This window comes from Aaosphaeria arxii (assembly GCF_010015735.1).
Source record: "Aaosphaeria arxii CBS 175.79 unplaced genomic scaffold BU24scaffold_8, whole genome shotgun sequence".
Lineage (NCBI taxonomy): Eukaryota > Fungi > Ascomycota > Dothideomycetes > Pleosporales > Aaosphaeria > Aaosphaeria arxii.
Genome location: NW_022983481.1, coordinates 1,157,888 through 1,181,211, shown reverse-complemented (window position 1 = coordinate 1,181,211; position 23,324 = coordinate 1,157,888). Strand labels below are relative to the sequence as shown.

General features: G+C 51.6%; 9 protein-coding genes across 9 annotated transcripts; 5 read left to right on the top strand and 4 right to left on the bottom strand.

The window, feature by feature from the left end:
* Positions 1-2,048: 2,048 nt before the first annotated feature.
* On the top strand, positions 2,049-2,358 carry BU24DRAFT_426076 (uncharacterized protein). The gene has a single exon (XM_033528888.1). The coding sequence runs from the start codon at positions 2,058-2,060 to the stop codon at positions 2,328-2,330; it is 273 nt and encodes a 90-aa protein (XP_033380565.1). The 5' UTR covers positions 2,049-2,057; the 3' UTR covers positions 2,331-2,358.
* A 371-nt stretch (positions 2,359-2,729) lies between these two features.
* Positions 2,730-7,794, top strand: BU24DRAFT_272621 (glycosyltransferase family 24 protein). The gene is made up of 3 exons (XM_033522605.1): positions 2,730-3,124; positions 3,174-4,356; positions 4,409-7,794. Exons 1-3 carry the CDS (start codon positions 2,985-2,987, stop codon positions 7,622-7,624), a joined length of 4,539 nt encoding a protein of 1,512 aa, XP_033380564.1. The 5' UTR covers positions 2,730-2,984; the 3' UTR covers positions 7,625-7,794.
* On the bottom strand, positions 7,792-9,836 carry BU24DRAFT_426075 (tyrosine tRNA ligase). The gene is made up of 3 exons (XM_033528887.1): positions 9,493-9,836; positions 8,600-9,364; positions 7,792-8,516 (listed from the first exon to the last, which is right to left on the bottom strand). Exons 1-3 carry the CDS (start codon positions 9,652-9,654, stop codon positions 8,217-8,219), a joined length of 1,227 nt encoding a protein of 408 aa, XP_033380563.1. The 5' UTR covers positions 9,655-9,836; the 3' UTR covers positions 7,792-8,216.
* Positions 9,837-10,056: 220 nt separating this feature from the next.
* Positions 10,057-13,011, bottom strand: BU24DRAFT_375811 (SPX-domain-containing protein). Its single transcript, XM_033524605.1, has 3 exons — positions 12,778-13,011; positions 12,275-12,665; positions 10,057-12,225 (listed from the first exon to the last, which is right to left on the bottom strand). The coding sequence occupies exons 1-3, from the start codon at positions 12,780-12,782 to the stop codon at positions 10,267-10,269; spliced, it is 2,355 nt and encodes a 784-aa protein (XP_033380562.1). The 5' UTR covers positions 12,783-13,011; the 3' UTR covers positions 10,057-10,266.
* An 835-nt stretch (positions 13,012-13,846) lies between these two features.
* BU24DRAFT_485640 (NAD-P-binding protein) lies at positions 13,847-14,950 on the top strand (the record flags this gene model as incomplete). The annotated part of the gene is made up of 1 exon (XM_033533392.1): positions 13,847-14,950. One exon carries the CDS (start codon positions 13,847-13,849, stop codon positions 14,948-14,950), a length of 1,104 nt encoding a protein of 367 aa, XP_033380561.1.
* A 265-nt stretch (positions 14,951-15,215) lies between these two features.
* On the bottom strand, positions 15,216-16,026 carry BU24DRAFT_465782 (uncharacterized protein; the record flags this gene model as incomplete). The annotated part of the gene is made up of 2 exons (XM_033532307.1): positions 15,216-15,417; positions 15,473-16,026. 2 exons carry the CDS (start codon positions 16,024-16,026, stop codon positions 15,216-15,218), a joined length of 756 nt encoding a protein of 251 aa, XP_033380560.1.
* Positions 16,027-17,495: 1,469 nt separating this feature from the next.
* On the top strand, positions 17,496-18,576 carry BU24DRAFT_353854 (inorganic pyrophosphatase; the record flags this gene model as incomplete). Its single annotated transcript, XM_033523793.1, has 2 exons — positions 17,496-17,654; positions 17,716-18,576. The coding sequence occupies 2 exons, from the start codon at positions 17,496-17,498 to the stop codon at positions 18,574-18,576; spliced, it is 1,020 nt and encodes a 339-aa protein (XP_033380559.1).
* Positions 18,577-19,069: 493 nt separating this feature from the next.
* Positions 19,070-19,655, top strand: BU24DRAFT_322760 (uncharacterized protein; the record flags this gene model as incomplete). The annotated part of the gene is made up of 2 exons (XM_033522946.1): positions 19,070-19,165; positions 19,248-19,655. Coding segments are annotated over 2 exons (504 nt in total), but the record flags the coding sequence as incomplete, so codon positions are not given.
* Positions 19,656-20,382: 727 nt separating this feature from the next.
* BU24DRAFT_272572 (FabD/lysophospholipase-like protein) lies at positions 20,383-22,124 on the bottom strand. Its single transcript, XM_033522604.1, has 2 exons — positions 21,989-22,124; positions 20,383-21,921 (listed from the first exon to the last, which is right to left on the bottom strand). Exons 1-2 carry the CDS (start codon positions 22,005-22,007, stop codon positions 20,498-20,500), a joined length of 1,443 nt encoding a protein of 480 aa, XP_033380557.1. The 5' UTR covers positions 22,008-22,124; the 3' UTR covers positions 20,383-20,497.
* Positions 22,125-23,324: the final 1,200 nt, after the last annotated feature.

The following is a 23,324-nucleotide window of genomic DNA, read 5'->3' as shown; positions in this document are numbered from 1 at the left end:
TCGGGAAACTAATCCAGGCAGAACGCGCGGGGCGAGTGTCTGATAACTCCTTTGGCCTGGCCTGTTCGACCCTCTCAGAGTCTCAGTCCTGTGTAATAGTTTTGTCTATTTTAGAGCCGCGCCATCGCTGCCACCGTTCGCTTGACGGGCCGACCTTGGGCTTCTATTGTCGAAGGAGCAGTAGTAGTCTAGTAGACCGTCAATAGTGGTTTTTGTCGTTGGGCTCAGGCGTATATGCATGTATGCACGCAAGAAAGGGGGTGAAGTAAAGATAACACTCGTCCATGTGGCAGCCAGATGCACAATTTAGATTGCATATGCATGCAAAAGAGATAGTTCGTGGCGCCCTTCTTCCTTCTCCTATTCTTGTTGTTCTTCTCTCCCACCTTTTGAACGTGGCTTGAGGCTTGGGGGATCTAGGCTTGATGAACAATGAGTTGAAAAGCTTCGGATGGTGCACTCTTCCGGCGCCGAAATGCTGACATATAGAGGGCGAAAGGGGTTCGGAAGAGATGCATTTCGAGCTTTGGGTTTTAGCTATACCCACTGGAATCCTGTGGCATGGCGACGATTCCACACTGCTAGATGGAATGGCTATGAAGTTATGCCCGCAGCATCAGATATCTGATACCCTTTATGCGGCATGCCATTGACAAGATATGCAACTAGGGCTCATAAGCGCAAACACAGTCCGTGTGTCTCTGCCTCGACAACTCGTAAATGCAAAAGTCAAGATTCAAGAGGTCTCATAGTCTTGCTGCCGCCTTAGACTGTAACTTGTAGGTCTGATGTTTCCTTATTGGTGTGGTTTTTCTTTTCGTCGAATGGTTCTTGTGCACATGTTTCCTTGTCTCGTAGATTCATCGCACTCTGCGAACTTTGAGCCACTTTGTCTTATCGAAGTGGAAACCTTCCGTTGTCAGAAGCTCACAAACGGGCTTCTATTCTTCTCACTACGAGACTCTGTTGAACATGAACCTCCGACTGTCTGTATCGATGGTGACAGATGCATTTCACGTTCAGTTCTTTCGTGGAATCTCCTCAAATCATGTCCTCAGTTGATTGTGGTCGACTTATGGCGTTCAACGGATATCTTTTGCTGTAGGCCCGACGTCAGATCGTGTTGTCATCTTTGAGTGTGAAGACTTCGTCTTACTGCTTGCAGAGGCAACACAGTTGAAGTTGTTTACCACTCCTTGCGCTGCGAATGGCAGCTACGACAGATGAGGTCGATGCTTTCGACTGCCCAAGCAGGAGCAGAGACTCAGAATGGCCAGAGCGTGCATCGTGATTACCCCAAAGAAACGTAGTATGACTGCGTTGCCTTCAAGCTCCAACCACGTCACTTATTCCAAGTGCTTCAACATCATCGGAAATCCAACTGAACGGTGGGCGAGGGGATTGCTAGAGTCGAAAAGCATCAGTTGTATCGCACGGGGTCCAGACAATCACAAGCTTTCGAACTGAGCGAAGCCAGTATGAGACATCACCATCATCGACATAGATATGATGCGGATAATGGTGAAAATATCGTTCCACAGACTATCCTGGAACCAAGGCCTTTGCTACGAAACGCATATGTGGCTCATACCGGTACCCCGGAACGCCTGCAGCATTCCCATTTCAAGACATTGTCCCAATCAGCGACATTTACAACTCATGTAGAGCGGAATCAACTGCAGTCACTACCTCATAAGAACAGGCCGCAATCACTTGTGGTTCATCCGCATTTCATTGATCACAGAAACGCCTTCGATCAGACTGATCGTTGTTCACTCGATTACAAGCGGCCCCACGACCCACCTCAGATTGTACTTCGGCCTTCTTTCATGGGACGAGGCGATTCACAGATGCCGAAATATATACCTACGGTACACCTTATTTCGTACTCTCATAATCATGTCATTCACCACTCATCGATTTCCTCGCTACTTTCAGATCTGCTGCCTCCGTACACCACACATCTCTACACAATTCGAGCGGGCCATTTCGATAAACCTCCGAAGCCGCTCTGGCACCGCTTTAGCGGCACACATCCCATCGTGCAAGAGCATGTTATGGAGGACGAGAGGGCAAGATATGCTGTCCAGGATGCAGTTGGGGACTTACTGGAGGAGGTGAGAAGGATGAGTCGTGGAGGCACATATGGCCGTCCACGTCCGGAAACTCTTCAGGTGGCTTTGAGTGCAAGCTGCGGTGCTGGGACACACCGCAGTGTTGCTATCGTCGAGCGTATCAAACAGGAGTTGGAGAACGCTCTGGGTCGGCGTACAGTGAGCCTTCGAATTGTACACGTGCACAGAAGTAAGGGCGATCATGATCCTTACTGAAAACTGGAAGAATACGAGGAGTTGTAAGAGGATGTTTGCGAGAATGAGCTAGACTTTGTATGCCTTAGAGAGGTTCTAATCATATGTATAGTATAAGAAAACATCAACTTTGTCTAATGCCACTCTTCCTGACTTGCATGAAAACGGTTGCTTGAGAGAGTTTCTAGTACGTATGAAGAGCCCGAGACGAGTCCAGATGACGTTGATTCCATATCTACATGATCACTCCAAGTTGTTGAGATTTCGAATTTGCTTGAAGAGTGGTCGTTCACATAGGTGATGTCAGAAGCTATAATGATGACTTCGGCGTGGGGCACGGAGGTGCTGCGGCGCCCTGGCCTTATCGATAGCGCCAAGATGTGGACACCTTCGGTTCTCGAACGTGTTACATATTCTAGAAACAATCATTACCGCCCTTTGCTACCTCATAAACGGTGTGTGTCTTTCGAGCAGCGCGTCTTTGAAGAGCCTCAAATACAATTGGCAGAGGTTGGGTATTTTCAGCCTTAATTGGCCCCGATTACGGAATGCCATACGTTGCAACTTTGATATATTAGAGCTCCGCCAACTACCTTGCTACTGGCTCATCCATCGCCCAGACTTCCCCGGTAGGACGTTTAGAGGTTGAAGGAGCTCCACCAGCTAGCTTGAAAGATGCGGGCATTCAGAAATTCTTTGGGGCTGAAGGGCCTCTGCTGGCTCAGCGCCGCGGTGACGACTGGGGTTTTCGGCGAACAGGTTAAGGTCGAATTGAAAGCTGCGTTTAACTCTGCGCCATACCTCGTGGAATTGCTGTAAGTCATAAATTTCCATGCTTCTTGGATAGGTATTGACACTTCATAGGGAAACCGCAGCAGAAGAAGTACCCGATGCTTACTTTCCCCTCCTCGATCGCATCGCCGGAGGCTGGTTCGACGAAGCCAGAACGGACCAACAGTTACACGCGATGTTCATAGCGACGTTAGAAGCGGACGGACATATGCCAGAACCCGAGGAGAGATCGTCTTATCAACTTGCCCTGTCGGTGCGATCAGCAGCACCGCGAATCGAGGCACATTACCAATTCTACAACACATCCGTCGAGCCATCAATACCGGCCGGACAGGGAAGCGGCTGCGAGACATGGGTGGCATTTAAGGGCAAACAATACTGCGATCCGGAATTGGCGAAGGAACATGGAATCATCAAGAGTGAACATACGAATGAGCTGCCGTTCGATCGGATCTCGGGCAACAGCTCACACGAGCTACCCTCGATATTATACGCGGATATCACCTCGCCTTCTTTTGCAAAATTTCACAATGTTTTGAGGAAAACGGCTAAAGAAGGAAAGACATCATATCGAATCCGTCATAAGCCGTCGACACGTGGAAAACAGAGGCCCCTGTTGGTGAATGGGTATGGAGTAGAGCTGCAATTGAAGCGAACGGACTACATTGTCATTGACGATCGTGACAAAGGCGACAAACCTACCGAGCAAAAGCGAGCCACCGCTGGACTGGACACTGAGCACGAAGTCGCGGATCTGAAGCCCCTATCGGCATCCGAGGTCAACACACTTGGCCAAAATGCTGCCGACTTTGTCTTGAAGAGCGACAAGCCGTTGAGCACCCTTCTGAAGTTGGTCCAGGACTTCCCTAAGCACTCTTCGTCAATCGCCGCCCACGAGGTATCCGAAGAGTTCTTGAATGAACACAAGAACAACCGTCAACAGCTTTTGCCATCGGGCATGAACGTCATGTGGATCAATGGTGTGCAAATTCCCAACCGTGACATCAATCCCTTTGCCTTGTTGGATCATCTCCGTCGAGAGCGGAAACTTATCAATGGAATACGCCGCCAGGGTCTTTCCGGACCCGAGGCCATCAATCTCCTTTCGAATTCTGCAATTTCAGAGAATCAAGCAGATGATGAACCCCAGCGTTATGACTTCAGGGATGAAATTGAAGGTGGTAATGTCATTATCTGGTTGAATGATATTGAGAAGGACAAGAGATACGAGAGCTGGCCTACGGATATCACCGCAGTAAGTTGACTGATATCGATTGCGATGAATGCCGTATTGACTGTAGATGTAGCTTCTCCAGCGTACTTACCCCGGCCAACTACCTTCTGTCCGCAAGGATATCCACAACGTCATCGTTCCAGTTGATTTCTCCTCCAGCGACGACGTAATCTCCGTAGTCGATGTCATCCAGAATATGGTCAAGCGTAAAGTGCCAATTCGTTGGGGATTGGCACCTAAAACCTCAAGTGCTGGATCGGTGGGGCAGGCGAAGGTCGTCTACCATCTGTCGGAGACGTACGGGCTTTCCGCAGTCATGAAATATCTCGACTCCATCAAGGAAAATAAGAAGCTTGGGACTCCAGAGCAGGGGACCTTTGATGCCGCCGTGAAGGATGCAAAACTCCGCACCGATCGTACCGCCCTCGCCCTTGCTGAAGTCTTGCAGGCCGAGTCTCTCAAAGCTCGTACTGATGGTGCAAAGCAATATCTTACACGTCTCGCAGCAACTGGCTCAGACGCTCCTTTCTTCGTCAATGGTGTGGCTCTAGCACAGGGTGACGACTGGTTGTCCACGTTGAGCCAGCGCATTAGCATGGATCTCCGAATGATCCAACGAGGTGTGTTCGAGCAGGTTTTCACGGACGATACCTGGCTGCCTCAGTACTTCCTTTTCAGTGCAGCGACGAAGAGAAACCCATTGATCATTCCGGAGAATGAGAAAAATATCATCCTGGTCGACATGGCCGAGTTCCAGCAAAAGTACCAAGAGATATTCGAGCAATTGCCCACCATTGCGGCTGCAGATAGTTCTGTCAAGAAGAACCCGGCACACTTGACTGTCATTGGCGACTTCGACTCCGAATCAGGGCTCAACCTGCTTAAATCTGCAGCTGAGTACCGAAAGGAGAACTATAACGTCGAACTTGTTCTGATCCACAATCCTCAGGCTGGTGCTGAGCTATCAAACGCATCCGAAGACATCCTCGAAAGCTGGATCAAGTCTAACCACGATCTGACTATCAACCGGCTTCTTGAAATTCTAGCTCAAGAGCCTACATTTTCGCCAGTGGTCGGAAATTCTACATTGTTCTGGGAATCAGCGAAGCCAATAGTTTTGGAGGCTTTCGGACTAAAGTCAGGCCAAAGCGCTTTGCTGCTTAACGGCCGATACGTTGGACCCATTCCTGAGGGGCAATCATTCTCCAAGGACGATGTCGACACCCTCGTTTCTTACGAAACTACTAAGCGCATCGGACCTCTCAGCAACGCCCTTGAACAGCTGCAGATCTCAGACAAGATTGCCTTGCCCTTCGATTTCGCGAAACTGCAGTCACTTGTCTCGCTCTCAACCATCTCGGATGTGCCAGAAGGAATCTTCGAAACTGCATCTACAGTAAGAACGAGCCGTTTCAATGTCTGGAACGATGCCCACACAGCCATTATCAAGGGCGATAACGCCACCGCCGTCATTCAGATTGTTGTTTCCCTCGATCCAGCTACCGAGTTGGCCCAGAAATGGGTTCCAATCTTGAATGTTCTCTCCGAAATGAAAGGAGTCTACCTCAAACTGTTCTTGAATCCCAAGGATTCGCTCCAGGAACTACCCGTCAAGCGATTCTACCGCTATGTGCTTAACTCTGAACCCATGTTCGATGAGAACGGTGACCTTAAAAGCCTAGCTGCCTCGTTCTTAGGCATTCCTCAAGATGCACTACTTAATTTGGGCATGGACGTTCCTCCCTCGTGGCTAGTTGCACCTGAAGAATCAGTCCATGATCTTGACAACATCAAGCTTAGACCGTTAGGATATCACGGCATCAAAGCAGTCTACGGACTCGAAAGTATCCTCATTGAAGGTCACTCGCGCGATGTAACGAATGGTGGACAGCCTCCCCGAGGAGCGGAGCTTGTCCTCTCCACTGACAAGGACCCCCACTTCGCCGATACCATTATCATGGCTAATCTGGGATACTTCCAATTCAAGGCCAACCCAGGGTTCTTCAAGATCCAACTCAAGGGCGGTCGCAGCCAGGAGATCTTCACAATTGACAGTGCAGGACCTGCCGGCTGGGCTCCTGTCCCCGGCGATGAAACCAGCGAGATTGCCCTCATGAGCTTCCAGGGTGCAACACTTTTCCCTCGCCTCTCTCGCAAACCTGGCCAGGAAGAAGCCGACGTGCTAGGTAGCGAGGAGAACGTAGCCGCCGAACTCGTCGAGAAGGGCACCCAGAAGGTCAACAAACTGCTCGGAAAGATTGGTCTCGGAGGATTCAACACCGACAAAGTGCAAAAGGCGTTATCTAAGAAGTCCGCCGGCAGCGGCGTCGTACAGGCGGAAATCAACATCTTCTCCGTCGCCTCGGGCCATCTCTACGAGCGCATGTTAAACATCATGATGCTCTCCGTGATGAAGCACACCAAGCACACCGTCAAATTCTGGTTCATCGAGCAATTCCTCTCCCCGTCCTTCAAAACCTTCCTCCCGGCCATGGCCGCCGAATACGGCTTCCAATACGAAATGGTAACCTACAAATGGCCGCACTGGCTGCGCGGCCAGACGGAGAAGCAGCGCGAGATCTGGGGCTACAAGATCCTCTTCCTGGACGTCCTCTTCCCTCTCGATCTCGACAAAGTCATCTTCGTCGACGCCGACCAGATCGTCCGCACCGACATGTACGAGCTCGTGCAGCACGACCTTCAAGGCGCGCCCTATGGCTTCACACCCATGTGTGACTCCCGCACCGAGATGGAGGGCTTCCGCTTCTGGAAGCAAGGCTACTGGGCCAACTTCCTGCGCGGCCTCCCCTACCACATCTCCGCGCTCTACGTCGTCGACCTCAAGCGCTTCCGGCAGATCGCCGCCGGCGACCGCCTCAGACAGCAGTACCACTCGCTGTCTGCGGACCCGAACTCCCTCTCCAACCTCGACCAGGATCTGCCGAATAATATGCAGTTCAACCTTCCCATCCACAGCCTGCCGCAGGAGTGGCTCTGGTGCGAGACCTGGTGCTCCGATGAGAGCCTCAAGGACGCGAAGACGATCGATCTCTGCAATAATCCGCAGACGAAGGAGCCCAAGCTCGATCGCGCGAGGAGACAGGTCCCCGAGTGGACGACATACGATGATGAGATCGCGGCTCTAGCGAAACGGGTCAAGGGAGGTAAGAGCGAGAGTGAGAGCGAGAGTAGCGGCGAGAGTGAGGGTAAGAGTGGCAGCAAGGGGTCTGCAGGTAGTCACGGCGAGCCTCAGGCTTGGGGCGGAGAGCGAGTAAAGGACGAGCTCTGAAGACACCGATGATGATGACAAAATGAACTGAGAACCTCCCTTTAGATAGATAGACAAAGAGCGGAGCGGAGCGTGTAAACGATCAATATGTAGTAGTAGCAGGTGGTTGCGGGCAGGCAAAGCTGTTGCAGTATAGTACGAGTAGTATACAGACATAACATGACACACACTTTAGACTCTCAAATCTCCTTGCTTCTATAATGTAGTCAAAAAAGCGACCTTTCCCATACCCTCGTGCCATCACTAATGATTAGAGAGAAAACATCACGGTGCGTTTTCCCATCTTTCCTTCGTCTGAATGTGAAAAAGTGCTTCGTTTCTTTTGCTGTCGGTGTACATGCCAAATGGTATCTATCTACCTGCTTTCTATCGTCTTCTCATCTCTTGAGGTGGCTAGGGGCAGATTCGTCGAATGGGCTGCGGTGCGTGGGTGTGATGGATTGAACATCAATCACCACCAATTCTCCCTCTCTACGCGGAAAAAAGGAGGAAAGGGCCTTACGCAACCAACGAACCAGTCATCTAACTCAGAATCCCCTCACAAAAACGTCTTCCTCCTCCCTCTCTCAAAAAAAACACGTCTCGTCCATCTCTACTTCTCCTCAAGGCCCAACTTCGCAACCGCCTCCGCACCACCGTCTGCGCCAACATCAACGACCGCCTTGTCCGCGCCCTCGACGTGGCCGTCCGGCTTGGCCTCGACCTTCTTGGGGTAGAAGGATCCCTTGTCCTTCTTTTGCTTCTTCTCCTTCTTCGGCGGCGCGGGCGGTGGCGGGTAGGCTTTCTTCTCGATCCCCTGCCAGGTGGGGTCGGCTTGGAAGGCGGTCTGGATGGGCTCGAGGAGCGCGATCAGGGCTTCTGTCACGGCTGGTTTCAGGTTCTGTGGGGAGAGCTATGGGGAAAGGTTGTGTCAGAATGTTTGAAACTTGACTTTTTCGAGTGTAAGAGGAAGGGGGAGGGGGGAGGAAAACTTACGACATCAGCTTCGTAGTCCTTTTGCATGTCGGCGATATTGGTGTACTCCAACGGCGTGTCGTCTCTCCTCTCAACGACGAACTTCTGGACTCCGTAGCGGAGGTAGCTGGCGGGCAGGAGGACGTACTCGACGAAGCTGAGGATACCGTTTCCGTCGACGACCTTGGGCGCCGCAACGGCCTTCTTCAGCTTCTTCCTGACCGCGTCAGGGGTGTCGAGCAAATCGATCTTGGAGTCTGGGTCACTGGCGCTCATCTTTCCTCCCTGGAGGCCGGGCACCATGGGGTTCATGAGATGTGCGCGCTCCTTGAAGCCCACCTTGGGCAGGACGTCCTTGGCCAGCGCGAAGATCTTCCTCTGGTCGACTCCTCCGAACTGTGCGTCAACGCCGAGGTACTGCTCGTCGAGCGCCTGCATGAGCGGGTAGATGAGGCCGGAGAGCGTCGCGTTCTCGACTTGCTTGACGACCTCGGCGCCTGCCTTCTTCGCGTCGTGCTCCGTCACTACGCTCGACAGCCGGAACAGGTCCATGGTGTACTCCGGTGTCAATTGGTAGGAGGATCCGAGGACGAACTCGAGTCGGTCGATGGGCACCTTGACGGCCTTGAGGAGGGCCGTGATCACGAACTTGTAGTACTCGGCGCGGAACTTGACCAGCTCGATCGGTGCTTTGAGGTTGTCGAGGAAGCCGTGGATGTCGGCGAGGAGGATCTTGACGCGGCATCCTGCCTGGAGGAATTGCGCGAGTTTGAGGACGGGGACGAACTGGAGAGACGATTGCGGTCAGTCATCATGAAAACTTTCTTTGTTTTGCCCTTCGCTGGCGAAGTGTTTGGTTGCGACACGAATTGAAGATGTTGAGATGGGTGCATAGAAGGGAAATATAGACATACGTATCCGCAATGCGGCCTTCCGGTCGTAGCAGTACCCCAGTAGATCTTGAGTGGCTCATCCTTTTTCAGGACCTCGTCAATGATCTCCGGGTTGAGCACCTCCTGGAGGTTCTCCTTGATGAGAGCCCATCGCTGCTCTATGGACAGATTTTCTGCCGACATGGTGGGGGTTGTTGATTTCAATTAAACGGGAACTTGGAGAAAAGTCGAACAGGCGAGCGATTGGATGGCCTGAGGGCGAGAGAGAATTCAGTACGAGAAAGACGCAAAATAATGCGCTTCTTCAGGATATATGGGCTGTGCTAAATATTTGTGATATCTCCAGAGCGACTTGACCCTTGAAATGGAACGCGGGGAGTCATAGTGGGCAGTTCGTGGCTCACCGCCTTCGCCCTGCGGCTGCTGTGGGCACGTGATTCACGACGACCCTCATTCAGGCACGCATGTCGTTCTCAGCTATTCTAAGAAAAGAGAATGAAAAGTCTTATTCATGTGAGCTGAACAAGATACATGAAAGTCAGATCTGGCTTCTAGAAAGTTTCTTAGATGCACCACTTGAGACCCCCATGCCAGACTTCCTATTTGCGTAAAAGCAATTGATTGATATTGAATACAGACAAGACCATTAGTACAACAGCAGTGCCAACTATTTACAATCTACCAAGAAACACGTAGACAAACATTTTGCATAAACATTCCCAGCGCCCATCACCTTGCATCCAGGCCCCAAGACACTTGACTAATCAAAAACCGAACAGTAACTACTCGGCCTGTTCAGCCCTTCAAGCCTCCTTGCCAACCGCCACCACCCAATCTCACACCGAAACTTGTAGCCACCGCGGCCAAAAGTCCAATGCAGAGAAGAGTCGGGCCCCATTTGTCGTGGTACGTGACAGCTCGCCTCTTCCTAATCATACGAACTCGCCAGAGATATAAGCTCGCGGAGTAAAACAAAGCGCAGCATGCGATGATGGTAAATGCCCAAGCGGCCGCGAGGGCCAAACCATCACCGAAATTGAGCAGTGTTGCGGCAATGGATCCAAGAAGGATGGAGAACTCGAGCCAGGACAGGAATGTACGCTCGGTGGCTAATTGGACCTTGGGCTCCACGCGGACAGGGACGTGGATGCGTTTGCCCTTGGGTGCTTTGAAGCGTTTGATCTCTCCCGGCTGTTTCCAGCTGGGAACTCCTAGATGGAATCCGCCACCGCCGACATCTGTTGGTCGAGGTCGAGGGATGATTGCCCAACCCCATTCGGCCAGTGTGTTACCGACCTCTTTCGCCTTATGCTTGATCAATGTTTGGCGGTATTGCCATCCTCCAGCACGACGAGCTTCCTCTAATTCATCCTCCTCGTCCTCGCTATCTGAGTCATAAATGGGGTAGTCATCAGTGGCAACTGGCTGAGCTGCAATGCGCTCCTCGACGTCAAGTGCGTTAGGTCCCTCGCCGCCAGAGATGGCACCGTAATTCCTGCGCTGGTTGATATCTTGTTGCTCCATGACATCCCTAGCCTCACGGAGTCGTCGGATTCTGTCATCATCTTCATTTCCTTGAGCTTGCGGTAGGCCATAGCTTGCGTCGTCATCATCACTGTCGTCATCCATGTTACCACTGGTACTGATATCGTTGCTTGCGCCTGGTCGCTCGATTCCGAATTTGTGGCTCACTGGCTTACGGATATCGACTTTCATCTGCGGTGCCCAGTAGGGTAGCAAGTTGATGCGCTTGGGGTTGAGAGTGGCGGTACCGTGGATGTATTTCGAGAATTTGGGAACAGCTTCCACGAGATGGGAGGCTGTCAATTCGCGAATCCACTGCGGAGGTTCCTGGCCAGCCTGGGTTTGGAGCTTGACTTCGAGAACCGCGTAGGGGAAGCGCTCAATGTCCTCTGGGGGTAGTTGAGAGAAAGGCCAGTCAATGCCGATGTCCATACGACGCCAGTTGTCACCGGCTCGTTGGCGACCATCAAGGTTGTCCTCGCGGGTCATTGTGAGTTCGGTATCTAGGGAAATACGGACACGGGCGTCGCCAGGCAACTGGAAAGCGGTACGGTGGTAGAAAGATCGCGTGACGGGGACGAGGCTGCGAGTCAACACTCTGTACTGGATTTCACGCGCAAGCTGCTCATCCGATGCAATGTCTTTCTCCGGTCTCTTGTTGTCGCGGCGCTCCTTCTCGAAAATCTGCTCAGGCGTGTACTCGCCGCGGAGGTAGGCATTGACATGCTTCTCCTTCAGCTTAAAACGAGCCTTGACGGATTCTTCTCCAGTCCAATCCTCTCGGTGAGTTTTCCGCTCAACATATATGTTTTCGTTCGACATGCCGCCATACCAACGCAGGCGGATGGCCTCGGCACCTTCCGTCTTCTTCAATCGGCCCTGATACAGCTCCCAAGTATCCGTGTTATCGAAATAGATAGAAGTAATGGCCGAGTCATCGACCTGGAATTCCTTGCTTGCATTGAAGACAAGAACCGGCAGATGCTTTAGAACGATGAGTTTCAGCTCGGTGATGTTATCCGGATGCACCCAGTACTTGGTGGTTTGTCGAACGAAATTCTGTTGCTTTCCTCCAGCAGCCGAGTCGCCCTTGACGGGATTTCCGCGCGTCCGCACATCGTCGTAAAGCTTCGAGAGTTTAACGATAAAAGAATCGTAATTGTCCTTGTAGAACGGCTTCTGCTTTAGGCGGGTTGCGAAGACCGGCTTCAACACCCAACGTGTAGTTTTCTATTTCTGTTAGCTTTCTGAAACATGCGCAATGAGCGGAATCGCATACATCGTGCTTCTTAATGATCTTTTGAAATCCAGTGTAGTTGAGCTGGGTGAACTTGGCTAGGTCATGCACATCTGCAATGATGTCACTCAAGTCCTCCTCCAAGAGCTCAAAGTCCTCGTCGGTCGGGCCATTGGGACCGGGCTGGTCGACCTGCGCGACAACGTCGTTGACCTCGTTCTCGGAAGCGGCAATTCGGCGGATGATCTCCTCACTCTTCACCTGCGTGAAGCCGTAGACCTTGTCGAGCTCCTTCTCGAGCTTGGAGACAAACTCCTGCTCGGCCTTCTCGTCCCATGTTCGGTGCAGGTGGAGGGCATCCTTAAGACCTTCGTAGTCAATGTAGTAGAACATCCAATCCCTAACGAGGGAGGACTTGAGCTGTTGACCGAACCTATAGTACGCGGCAAAGTTAGAACCGTAGACGAGGATTGCATCATGCAGCAGAAGGCGATTGGAGGATCGGGCGGGCTGGGAGGAAAGGCGTGCCGCGACGTTGAACGAACCTCATGATGGGCGGATTGCGCCAATTGGAGCGCGCAGCACCTGTAGAGAATGAACGACGAGTGGATGAAGCTGTCGCGACGTTTGGGAGACGTAAGGAAGGGATAGAAAGTTAAGTCGTACAGGAAGACAAGAGCTCCCCGCTGTGTGAAAAAGAAAGAGTTGGATAGGAAGCGCAAGATCCAAGACAGTCGGCAGTCCGAAGCTTGGGCAGGGATCTTTGGAGAGGCGCTGCTACGAGTAACAGAAACTAACTGGCTATTATGAGACGGCTGGGAGGGCGGGCGCGCGCAAGTACCTACATGTGACGCTCCAGGCCAACGAGAGCTAGAGGAACACCCACGTGCTGGTCCTTGTTGGGAGGCGATGGCTCTGTCGCGCTCATCGATTCCTGACGTACTGTCCTACGATCGGAACTATAGTAAAAGTCTATCACCGAGAGAATACGAGCAGGCCAGAGAAAGTTTCTTTTTTCATTCCGTTCGTCTCCTCCTAGAATCTGGGAGTTTGTTTCGATGGTTGGCTCTGTTTCCTTGGGTCGCGCTTTCCTTGTCCGGCGACGATGCCCATGGTCGCAATTGACCAATCAGACATTGAGCTAGTCTCTCATCCATCATTGGCCAGACAACCACCATCTCCATTTCCTAAATGAGCATCGATATATTCAGACATCGTGAAATGATACTCACAGTTCATGCTCGCAATTCATCAAAGCATCAAGGCCGTCATTGGGTAGAAAATTAATCATCCAAATATGGCCATATCTGATTGATAAAATTGTATTTCAAAGCACATCAGCCCTCCGCATCCTCCTCCGCACCTCCGTATGCACTCCGCAGCCTCATCCGCAATCCTTTGTAATAAGATACAGAACAGTTATGTCGAATCTAGCAACAGTGCAATGTTTCAAAACAATACATAAGAGGCTCTTCCAGCCCTCACGAGTCCATAGAAACCACTTTCACCAATATCTACCTTCAATTGAATCCCTAATCAGAACCTCATCCCTTTGCTGTTTGTCACTAGTAACTAACTATATTATCAACATCCTCAAAACTAAAAACTCCCAACATGTCCCCCATAAAAGTCGGCATCATCGGCCTCTCCTCCACCCAATCCTGGGCCGTATGGGCGCACCTCCCCGCGCTCCTCAACAACCCCTCTCAATACACCATCGTCGCCCTATGCAACTCCTCCCTCTCCGCCGCCCAAACCGCGATCGCAACCCACAACCTCCCGCCGACTACGAAAGCGTACGCCTCCCCCGCCGACCTCGCCGCCGACCCGGACGTCCAGCTCGTCGTGTGCTCCATCCGCGTGGACCGCCACTTCGACGCTCTCGCGCCCGCGATCAAGGCAGGCAAGGACGTCTTCTGCGAGTGGCCGCTCGAGAAATCGACGGCGAGGGCTGGGGAGCTGGCGGAGCTGACGAGTTCCCATGGCGTGAAGACGCTGGTCGGGTTGCAGGCTTCGCAGTCTCCGGCGCTCAACAAAGTCAAGGAATTGGTTGGCGCCGGACGAATTGGAAAAGTGCTGAGTTCCAACTTCTACGCGACGTCCACGTTCTTCGATCGCACTGGTGATGAGAAGACGGAGTACATGAATGATAGAAGTGTTGGCGCGAACCAACTTACGGTGTATGCGGCGCATTCGCTCGAGTCGATTCGTTGGGTTTTGGGGCCGTGGGAGGAGTTCCAGTCCACGCTGGATGTGTCGTACCCGGATGTCGAGATCGTTGATGCGGAGGGAAATCATCTGAGAGATATCAAGAGAAGCTCGCATGATCAGGTTCTCATTCAGGGGAGGCTTGAGTCCGGGGCTGTGATGTCGTATCACCTTCGAGGTGGGCCTGCTTGGGCTGGCAAGGAGGGGTCGAAGTGGAGTATCTACGGCACGAAGGGTCAGATTGAGCTGAAGGGGGGCAATTCTCATTTGCATCTCTCGGATGACGATGTTAGTATCGAAGTGTTCGATCATGAATCTAAAGAGGTGGAGAAGGTGGTTGTCGAGAAGGATCGACACAGCAGTGAGGTTTTGTACTCACGGAATGTGGCGAGGTTGTATGAGAGTTATGCGAATGGAAAGGGCAAGGAACACGGTGTATTCTCATTTGATGATGCTGTCAAGAGGCATCAGTTCATTGATGAAGTGTATGCGAAGGCGGGGGTGGTATAGGCATATAGTTCACTCTGAGTACATATTTGTTTCAGTGGTACTCGGCTCGTTGAAGGATTTCTAGTTCGTATTGCTTACAGTCTACATTACCGTCCGTTCATCTTACAGAACCACAACCATTAGACCAAAAACAGAATGATCCCAACCATGCTTCCTAACTAAAGTCCATGCTCCAATGCCATTACCAATCCATCTGATCAAAACACAGAAACAGCCTACTAACACCAATGTCGCCCAATGCAGTAACCATCAAGACATATCAAGTTCAGCCACGTCGCCTTTGCCAATCGGCATCTCTGATATGCGGATGCTGCACCATAACATTCACACCCATCGAATCGATTTCCTCGCCGATGACCTCTGCAATTGCTACGCTACGATGTGTACCCATGACACAGCGTGACTCGAGCCAGACTTTGGAGTGACCCCTCTTGAGTGCATCCACGATGTCGTGGACTGCTTTTTCCCTACCACACAGTTAGTCTCTGGGCGGTGTCGTCAGTAAAAAGATTCAAAACTTACACGGCATTTTTGGCCCTGGGATCGTTCATGACCGAACGCTTCACGATCTCGGCCGTTCCCGTGAAAGAATCGCAGATGTGCTGGGGCGGTGGTTTCATGTGTACGCAGTTGATCGTGTACAGGTAGTAGGCGTCCGTGGGCACGAACTTTAAGGCCTGGTCTAAGCGTCCCTCGGCGTAGGTCCTGTCTTTGACATCTCGGCTATTCAAAGCGGAGGCGGAGTGGGAAATGATGTTGACGGTTGGAGTTTCCTTCTTGACTGGGGGAGGGTTACTGATTGAGCGGCGGCGCACGAATTGTGGGCGATCATGGTGGCGCACAGGTCGTGGAGGGTCGGAGAGTTCAATATGGATGTTGGTACGGTGTTTGTGAGGTACGGGAGATCTAGGCCTAGCATGTCGACCATAGGGTTTGTGAGGAAAGTTGACGATTTCGAGTAGTGGACGCCGTGAGTCATCTAGGATGTTGCAATTGCTATGCCGTCGAGGAAGAGGTCGGTGGCCATGAGCTCTGATGTTGCTTTGCTTGACAGTGACAATCTCATACCAGCTCATGATGTCGTTTGCTAGGTGAGGGTCGAGGTTAAAACTCCAAGTAGATATGTCAAGTGATGGACTGAAGTACGAAGACTTGGTTAATCAATGATGGGGATAAGAGACTCCTACAAACAAAGAATGAGGGGTTGTGTTGTAGTCAAAGAAGTATCGTGGCCTATGCATGCGAGCACAGAGCGAGTTACAACCATGACTTCCAAATTATGCTCTCCCTTGCTCTTACTTTGATCAAAACACTTCTATTGTCGTGATTATGTGCTTTGGCCATCCAAGTCAAGAAAAGAAGCAATGGCTCAGTGCCCTTGCCCCTCAGATTTGCCCGTCAACAGAAACTCCATTTGTAGTTACACCGGTGCCTTGTTGCTGTTGTGTGACACTGCGTCAGTGTACATTTGTTCCTACAATAATGTAAGTTGTCCGTCAATGGAATTGACATGATGTGGGTTGCTGGCCTGTTGACTTGAATCTCATGGCCACAACGCCAGGTCAATGCACACAGGAACAAATATTGAACAATAGTGAGACTGAAGCTTACAATAAAAAGGCAGCGAAATGAAACAAGATATTGTCGTTTGGCTGCGAAAGAAAAATTTCTCGTTCGGACGAGCAGCGAGAGGCTTAGCGGAATGCATCAAGAACAATAGCAAATTTCCTTACCTACCAGATTTGATGACGCTTTTCATATCCTCCGCATACGTCGTACTACGCGAATAGTCTGTGCGACAACTAATGAACTGCAACAGTGAGAATTACTCCTAGGAGGGACAATACCGTAGCAATGCATTCGAGTGATATACTACATCCAGCCCTATTCGGCAGACGCTGCCGGAGAGCATAGACTAAGCGGGCCGCTTGAGGCAAATAGCGTTGCTCTGTAAGAACGAACAACTGTTCAACAAAGTCCGCACGTGGGTACTTTGAACAACTACGACCAGCGACATGGCTGCAAAGACATCCATCAATTGCTGGATATCTCTCTCTTCTCCTAGCATGGTCTTCATCTCGGAAATGCCGATTTTCCGCGTCCCACTGTCTCCAACAAACTTCCCGTACAAGTAATCCACTGATTTCCTCTGTAGTGTTTAGTCTACAAGCTCGTCTAGGCGCCCAGCAACGGAATTGCTAGCATCGTCTTGATTGATGCGAACTCCACCTTCCCCTAAGAGGACATCCCAAGCCCACGTGTATTACTTCGAGCGCTCTCAGTAGCTGGATTGCACTCCTACACTCACGTGTGCGATGGTTGTATTGGGAAGGAGACTCTTGGCACGCAGAGTCGGCTTCATGATTATCATTCTGGGTTGTTCGGAATGAGGAAAGTGTTGTGGATATAGCACTTTTGTGGAAATAGGATGGGATTGCGATGCCGCGCTGCTCGTGTAGAGGGTGGGAGATGGAATAAAGTATAAAGAGAAGGGGATGATCAATGGGATTTGAACCAGGGCTCAGAGACATCTCAAACAATCAAGATGGTTGCAAAGAACATTCTTTTCACGCTCGCGTGCGCTGCTGCAGTCGCTGCAACTCCCGCTCCGTCAAAGGACAAGCCTCCCAAGGTCCCCAAGGAGTGTGCTACTTTCGACTATGAAAAGCTCAGCCTTCGTGAGGTTGGTGCCAGGAACACTCTTGTAAGTTCTCCCAACACATTTCTTACTTCAAGTACAACATCTTCCTCACACTTGCACTCAGGACTGGCGTATCTGGCTCGAGCTGAACGGAGAGGTCATCTCCTTCTGGCACGATGTTCCCATCTACCCCGACGAGAAGAACAAAAACGTCGTTTCCATGGTCGTCGAGATCCCCCGCTGGACAGACGCGAAGATTGAGACTCGTCGCCCAGAGCCTTTCAACCCGATTTTCCACGACGACAAGAAGGAGAAGCCTCGTTTCGTCGAGAGCGTCTGGCCCCACAAGAGCTACCCCTTCTTGTACGGCTCGATCCCCCAGACCTGGGAGAATCCCAACGTGAAGCACAACTTCACCAACTTCGTCGGCGACAAGGACCCCATGGACGTCATCGATATCAGCGAGACCAACGGATACGTTGGCCAGGTTAGGAAGGTCAAGGTGCTCGGCGGCATCGCCATGGCCGACAGCGAGGAGACGGACTGGAAGGTCCTCGCCATTGACGTGAACGACCCTCTCGCTCCCCTCGTCAACGACTTCAAGGACCTCGAGAAGTACCGTCCCAACCTGACTCAGCAGGTCTACGACTGGTTCACCTACTACAAGGTGCCCCGCGGAGACCCCGTCAACCCCATCATCGGCGACAAATGGCAAGACGCCAGCTTCATCGTCGAGACCATCGAGGAGAGCAACAGGTACTGGCAGGATCTCGTCAGCGGAAAGGAGGACCCAGGAAAGATCAGGATCGAGCAGACCAGCAACCCTGACCTCAAGAGCTGGGTGAGCTGCAAGGACGCACACAAGAAGTACGACGTCCCCAAGAAGAGCAAGGTCAAGGACGCGGCTCCCAGGCCCGAGCAGTACGACCACTGGTACTACCTCGATGCAAACAAGAACTTGATCCAGCTCCCGGCTAGCTCGTAGATTGGAGTTTTGGTATATATAGAAAATGTAATGATCGAAATGAGTCCGACTTGGCCACACACATGTCAGTTACGCTATATCTGCTAGTGATTTGAGTCAAACAGCTGCTGTGGGAAACAGCTTGTGAAACATGAACGATCTAGGGAGCTTCAAATGGAGCTCCATACCGAAGCTACCCCACATTGCGTCACTAACCCAACAGCACCACCTCCACCACTTCAACGACATAAGAGCTCTGTTCCCCATTCTAACGTACATCCTCGGCCCAACCTGAGCTACATTTGTCAGAAAAGCCACAACTATCTAATCTTCCTAATCTGCACTCCCGAAAGTGCAACAATTGATCATACCACATCTCCTTTCCTCTCACTAATCTAAGAAACAAGCAACAACAACACAACCTCGAAAGACGAACAGTCACCTCCCTCTCCTCACACCATTGATTCTCCACTCAAGAAAACATCAAGAAGCAATCATGACAATCCCAAACCCACCGTCCTCCTTCCCCCCACCCGAACTCCGCCCCCTAATCGAAGAAATCGCAACCCTCCTCAAAGACCGTAAAGAAACCGTCTGCGTCGCCGAAACCGTAACCCTCCACTCTCCTCCCATCCTCCCCATCACCCTTTTTACAATAACTAAGCATTTCGGAAACTGACAAATTTCAACAGGCAGCAGGCGGCCTCATCTCCGCATCCCTCCTCTCCTACCCCGGCGCATCATCCTACTACGCCGGCGGCCTAACCCTCTACACCCTCCCCTCGCGCCTCGCCTTCGGCGGCTGGACCGACGCCCACATATCCTCCTACGCGGGCCCGACGCCGGAGATCGTAGCCGGGCTCGCGGAGCACGCGCGAACCACGCTGGGCAGCACGTATGGGATAGGGGAGTCTGGGACCGCGGGGCCGACGGGGGGCGAGGCGAGGAATAGGAGGCCGGGGTATGTGGCGCTGGCTGTTAGTAGGGAGGGGGGCGAGACGGTCACGCGGGAGGTGGAGACGGGGAGGGGGGATAGGGAGGGGAATATGGTGGGGTTTGCAGGGGAGGCGTTGGGGTTGCTTAGGGATGTTATTAAGGGGGTGGTGTAGAGGGGGAGAGAGGAGTGTGGAGTAGGGGAGGGAAGGAATGAGAGGGAAGGGGGAGGGGGAATGTGTTAGATTCACGATATAGATTTAGGTACACGTCCTTTGGTTTGAACTGTCTCGCGTTATGTGTCTGCGAAGTGCCTGTCTAGCCAAGTGGTGGAGGATACAACGAAGGCAAGATACAAGTAGAATAAAGAGGTATATGTGTTGGTTACAGGTATCACGTAGGCACTGAAGAAAAGGTCAACTATAATACACAAATCTCGATTCGCGGGTGGTAGATTCATTGACTATGGAAGGTTGGTTGTACATCGTGCAATAACATTGCCTGTGTTGGCCGTTCACTGAACGAATACATCACAAGAGGCGCAAGAGCTCGTCACAAGCCCTTTAGTATGGATGAAACAATCATGAATGTGACATGAATCGAAATTGTATCTCCTCCATACTACCAATCTCTCTCCATATTCTCCAGAAACCCATCATCTTGAACCTAAAATTACAGTATAACACTTTCTTCCCTTTCCCCCTTACTATGTCTCCCGTGAAAAGTAGAAAATCAAAGACCTTTAAACGCCGTATTCATTCGCCACAGAATTTGTTGTGATGGTCGCTAAACGATGCCAGGTGCATGCAGGGTGAAAGAAATGCTTGGCTATGCAAAATCATGCTTGGGGTAATGTTGAGAAATCGAATGTAATGGTATATGCCGCGGGCGCCGATGCTGATGTACAGGTGATGTAGATGCCGAAAATGAAAGTGCTGTAGAGCCGACCAAAGGTCCCATGTTGTGACCATTGGAAGTGCTACGCAAGTAGTCGCCAGGTCAGAGAAGCTTATGGCTTGGGACTATTGGCTCCTTGACTTGTCGAAGGAGTCTTTTGTTTGCTCGAGGGCGCTTGTAGCTTGGAGTCTTTGGCTTTGGGCGGTTTTGGGACTACCATAGCATCTTCGTCCTTCAGACTTCCCGTAAGCCACTGCCCCATGTGTGTCTGCCATCGCTTTGGATCGCTGTCCTTGGTGGCTTCGCGCGCTCTCCTATGGCGTACAAGTCGTTCTGCTACTTGTTGCAGGACCACTTTTGGTGGTGCATACTCCTGTAGTGCTCGCAAGGCTTCGTCTCTGGTCAAGTACTTGTTGGTAGCCTCTTCCATCCTCGAAAGTGTGCTGCCTCCGGAAACCTCCTTTTGTTCTCCAGTTTGTGGATTCTTCCACGGGCCCTTCTCCCAGTCATCAAGCTTCATATCCTGAAGACCGTCGTCGACGTTCAACCTCTTATACCAACGATGCTCTCCTCTAGCGATAGCCCTCATCGTTTGGTGAAGCTTCTCGCCTTCCGTGTACTTGATCAACAGATTCTTGAAGACGGCCATTTTGTTCGACCACTTCTTCACCAGCGACATCTTGCTAAAAGGTCCTGGCCATGCCGCTGCAAATCCATCGTTGTTCGACATATCCGGGCGTCCGGTACCGATAGAGAGTAGGAGCGCAGGCTCATGCTCGTCGCCCTTCAGAGATGCATGCTCGCTATACGCAGCATACGACGGATTGTTTTCTCGGATGCCGCCGTCCTTGAATTGCATCTTATTCTTTCCCCCGAAATCTGCCTCCAGCATCTCGAAGAAGAATGGCGCAGCTGATGTGGCTCGAGTGACTTCCCAGATCCTGAGTTTGTCCGCGCCTTCGTTGTATGGAGTAACCCACATTGGGGCGATGTTAGGATCGTATCGGTGGTCGTAGGTTCGCAGAAGATGTGCTTCAACAATTTGGCCGGAGTGGGTCGCGGTGAGACATATCGATTGGCATATTCTCTCCGTGTGGACCATTGGGCTTGAACCAGCCTCTTCTCCCTGCCATGGATGCCAGTCGTGCCCATCGCAATCGGTATGATGCTTGCAGAACTCCCTCACTATCCTTTGCACCGCTTTCTCCAGGGGTTTGTGGTGGTACTTTGTCGCCAATGGCAAGACATTCCTCCGGTGTCCAAATAAATCCTCCCCGACTTGTCTGTATATCTCCAAGCATTGTGGCACCGTCATGCGCAATCGCGCCAGCATCACCGATATCAGTCCTCCCGTGCTCGTTCCGTACATGTAATCGAAGTAGTGGCATAGTAATATTTCGTCCTCGTTGAAAGTGTGCCGCGTGCTGCCTTTAACTGGTCCCTCCTGTTCCTGGAGTCGATTCTCCCAAACGACGATCTCATGTACCAGGCGTTGTAGAATGAGAAGGCTGGCGTAGCCTCTGATACCTCCGCCATCTGTAGTCTAGTTAGTACATACTCATAAACACTTCAAACGAACAATGATGCATTTTCGCGGACACACCAAGCGTAGGTCCAATCATCAAGGCATGCTTGGATGCGTTGCAGAGGCTACGCTGGTACTGCCAATAAATGGTTTAAAAACAGACCATCATGTATTCTTGAGGCGACACCAAACGCAAGCCCAATCACCAAGACTGGCTTGAATGTATTGTAGACCCTACGCTGATGTTTCCTCATGAATAGTTCAAGCCCAGACAAAAGTGTATTTTCGCAGCGACACCAAACGTAACTCTGCGCATCAAGACAGGCTTCGATATGTTGCAGAGACTACGCTGGCACCACCCAGGGCCAGCAAATTCGCGACGGGGAAGGCACGTACCCAGCGTTAATATGAGATCATCCCATGCATTCTCCTCTGTGACTGTCCTCGCCCACGTAGCTCCAGTCTTGTCTGCCGCCGTAGCTGTCGTGGCCGACGTGGCCGTGGTCATGATGGAGAGCGGCCGCGACGGCGAATCGGTGGGGGGTTCGAGCAGGCCGGACATCTTGAGCGGCGCGGTGGTTGTTAGTTATTTGTCTATGGTGTTTGCGAAATTCAGGGCGTTTGATTTGCGAGGGTGCTCGCGGCAGATTAGGGCGTATGTGCTGCTGCTGCGACTACTATAGGAACGGTGACATTAAGTTGCAAGCAAACAGGCAAGTGAAGGAAGGGTAAGGTTGGTGACGAAGGCTAGGTAGGGGGGGAACAGGCTGGAAATAACAATGCCACTGGAGATGCGAGAGCCTCACGGGGCAGGCTGTAATGGACTAACTAGCAAAGAAGGGCGAGGTGTAGTGGGAGAGGGCGGGAGTGGCTGCTGGTTGATCGCGGAGAGAAAGTGATGGGAGGAGTAGTAGAGTAGTAGAGTGGTCGGATAGAAGAGCGCGCGTTGCAGTGCCCTCTCTCCATCCCATCCCTCCTTGAAGATCCCTCCACTCCCACATTACGGAGTATTGTTTTGCAATATAATCATTTAATGGGAAACTTTGGGGTCCAGGACGCCAACTCGAGGCAGAAGCATAGAGCGACAAAGCAGAACTCACCCCCTAATTGGTTCACCGACGCCTCTGCCCCTTCTTTCGCTTTATTCTATTGGTCCGGCGGTGAGCTGAGTATGGGTCTGCAAGCTTGATGCGCAGTGCATTTGCAGTTCAGCATTTGCGCATACTGTGTGGATGTTGGTGGTTGAGTCTTGTCGTTTTTCGGTTTTCGTCTTCGAACTCCGCCACAATGCGCCAGCCTATGTTTCGCAAATTCGCAATGATATAAATGGCTTTTCGTTTCTACGAGTGCCTTCCTCGACTAGTCCAAGTGTAGGTATAGATACCCGTACAGCTTGCTTTCATGATGGTACTAT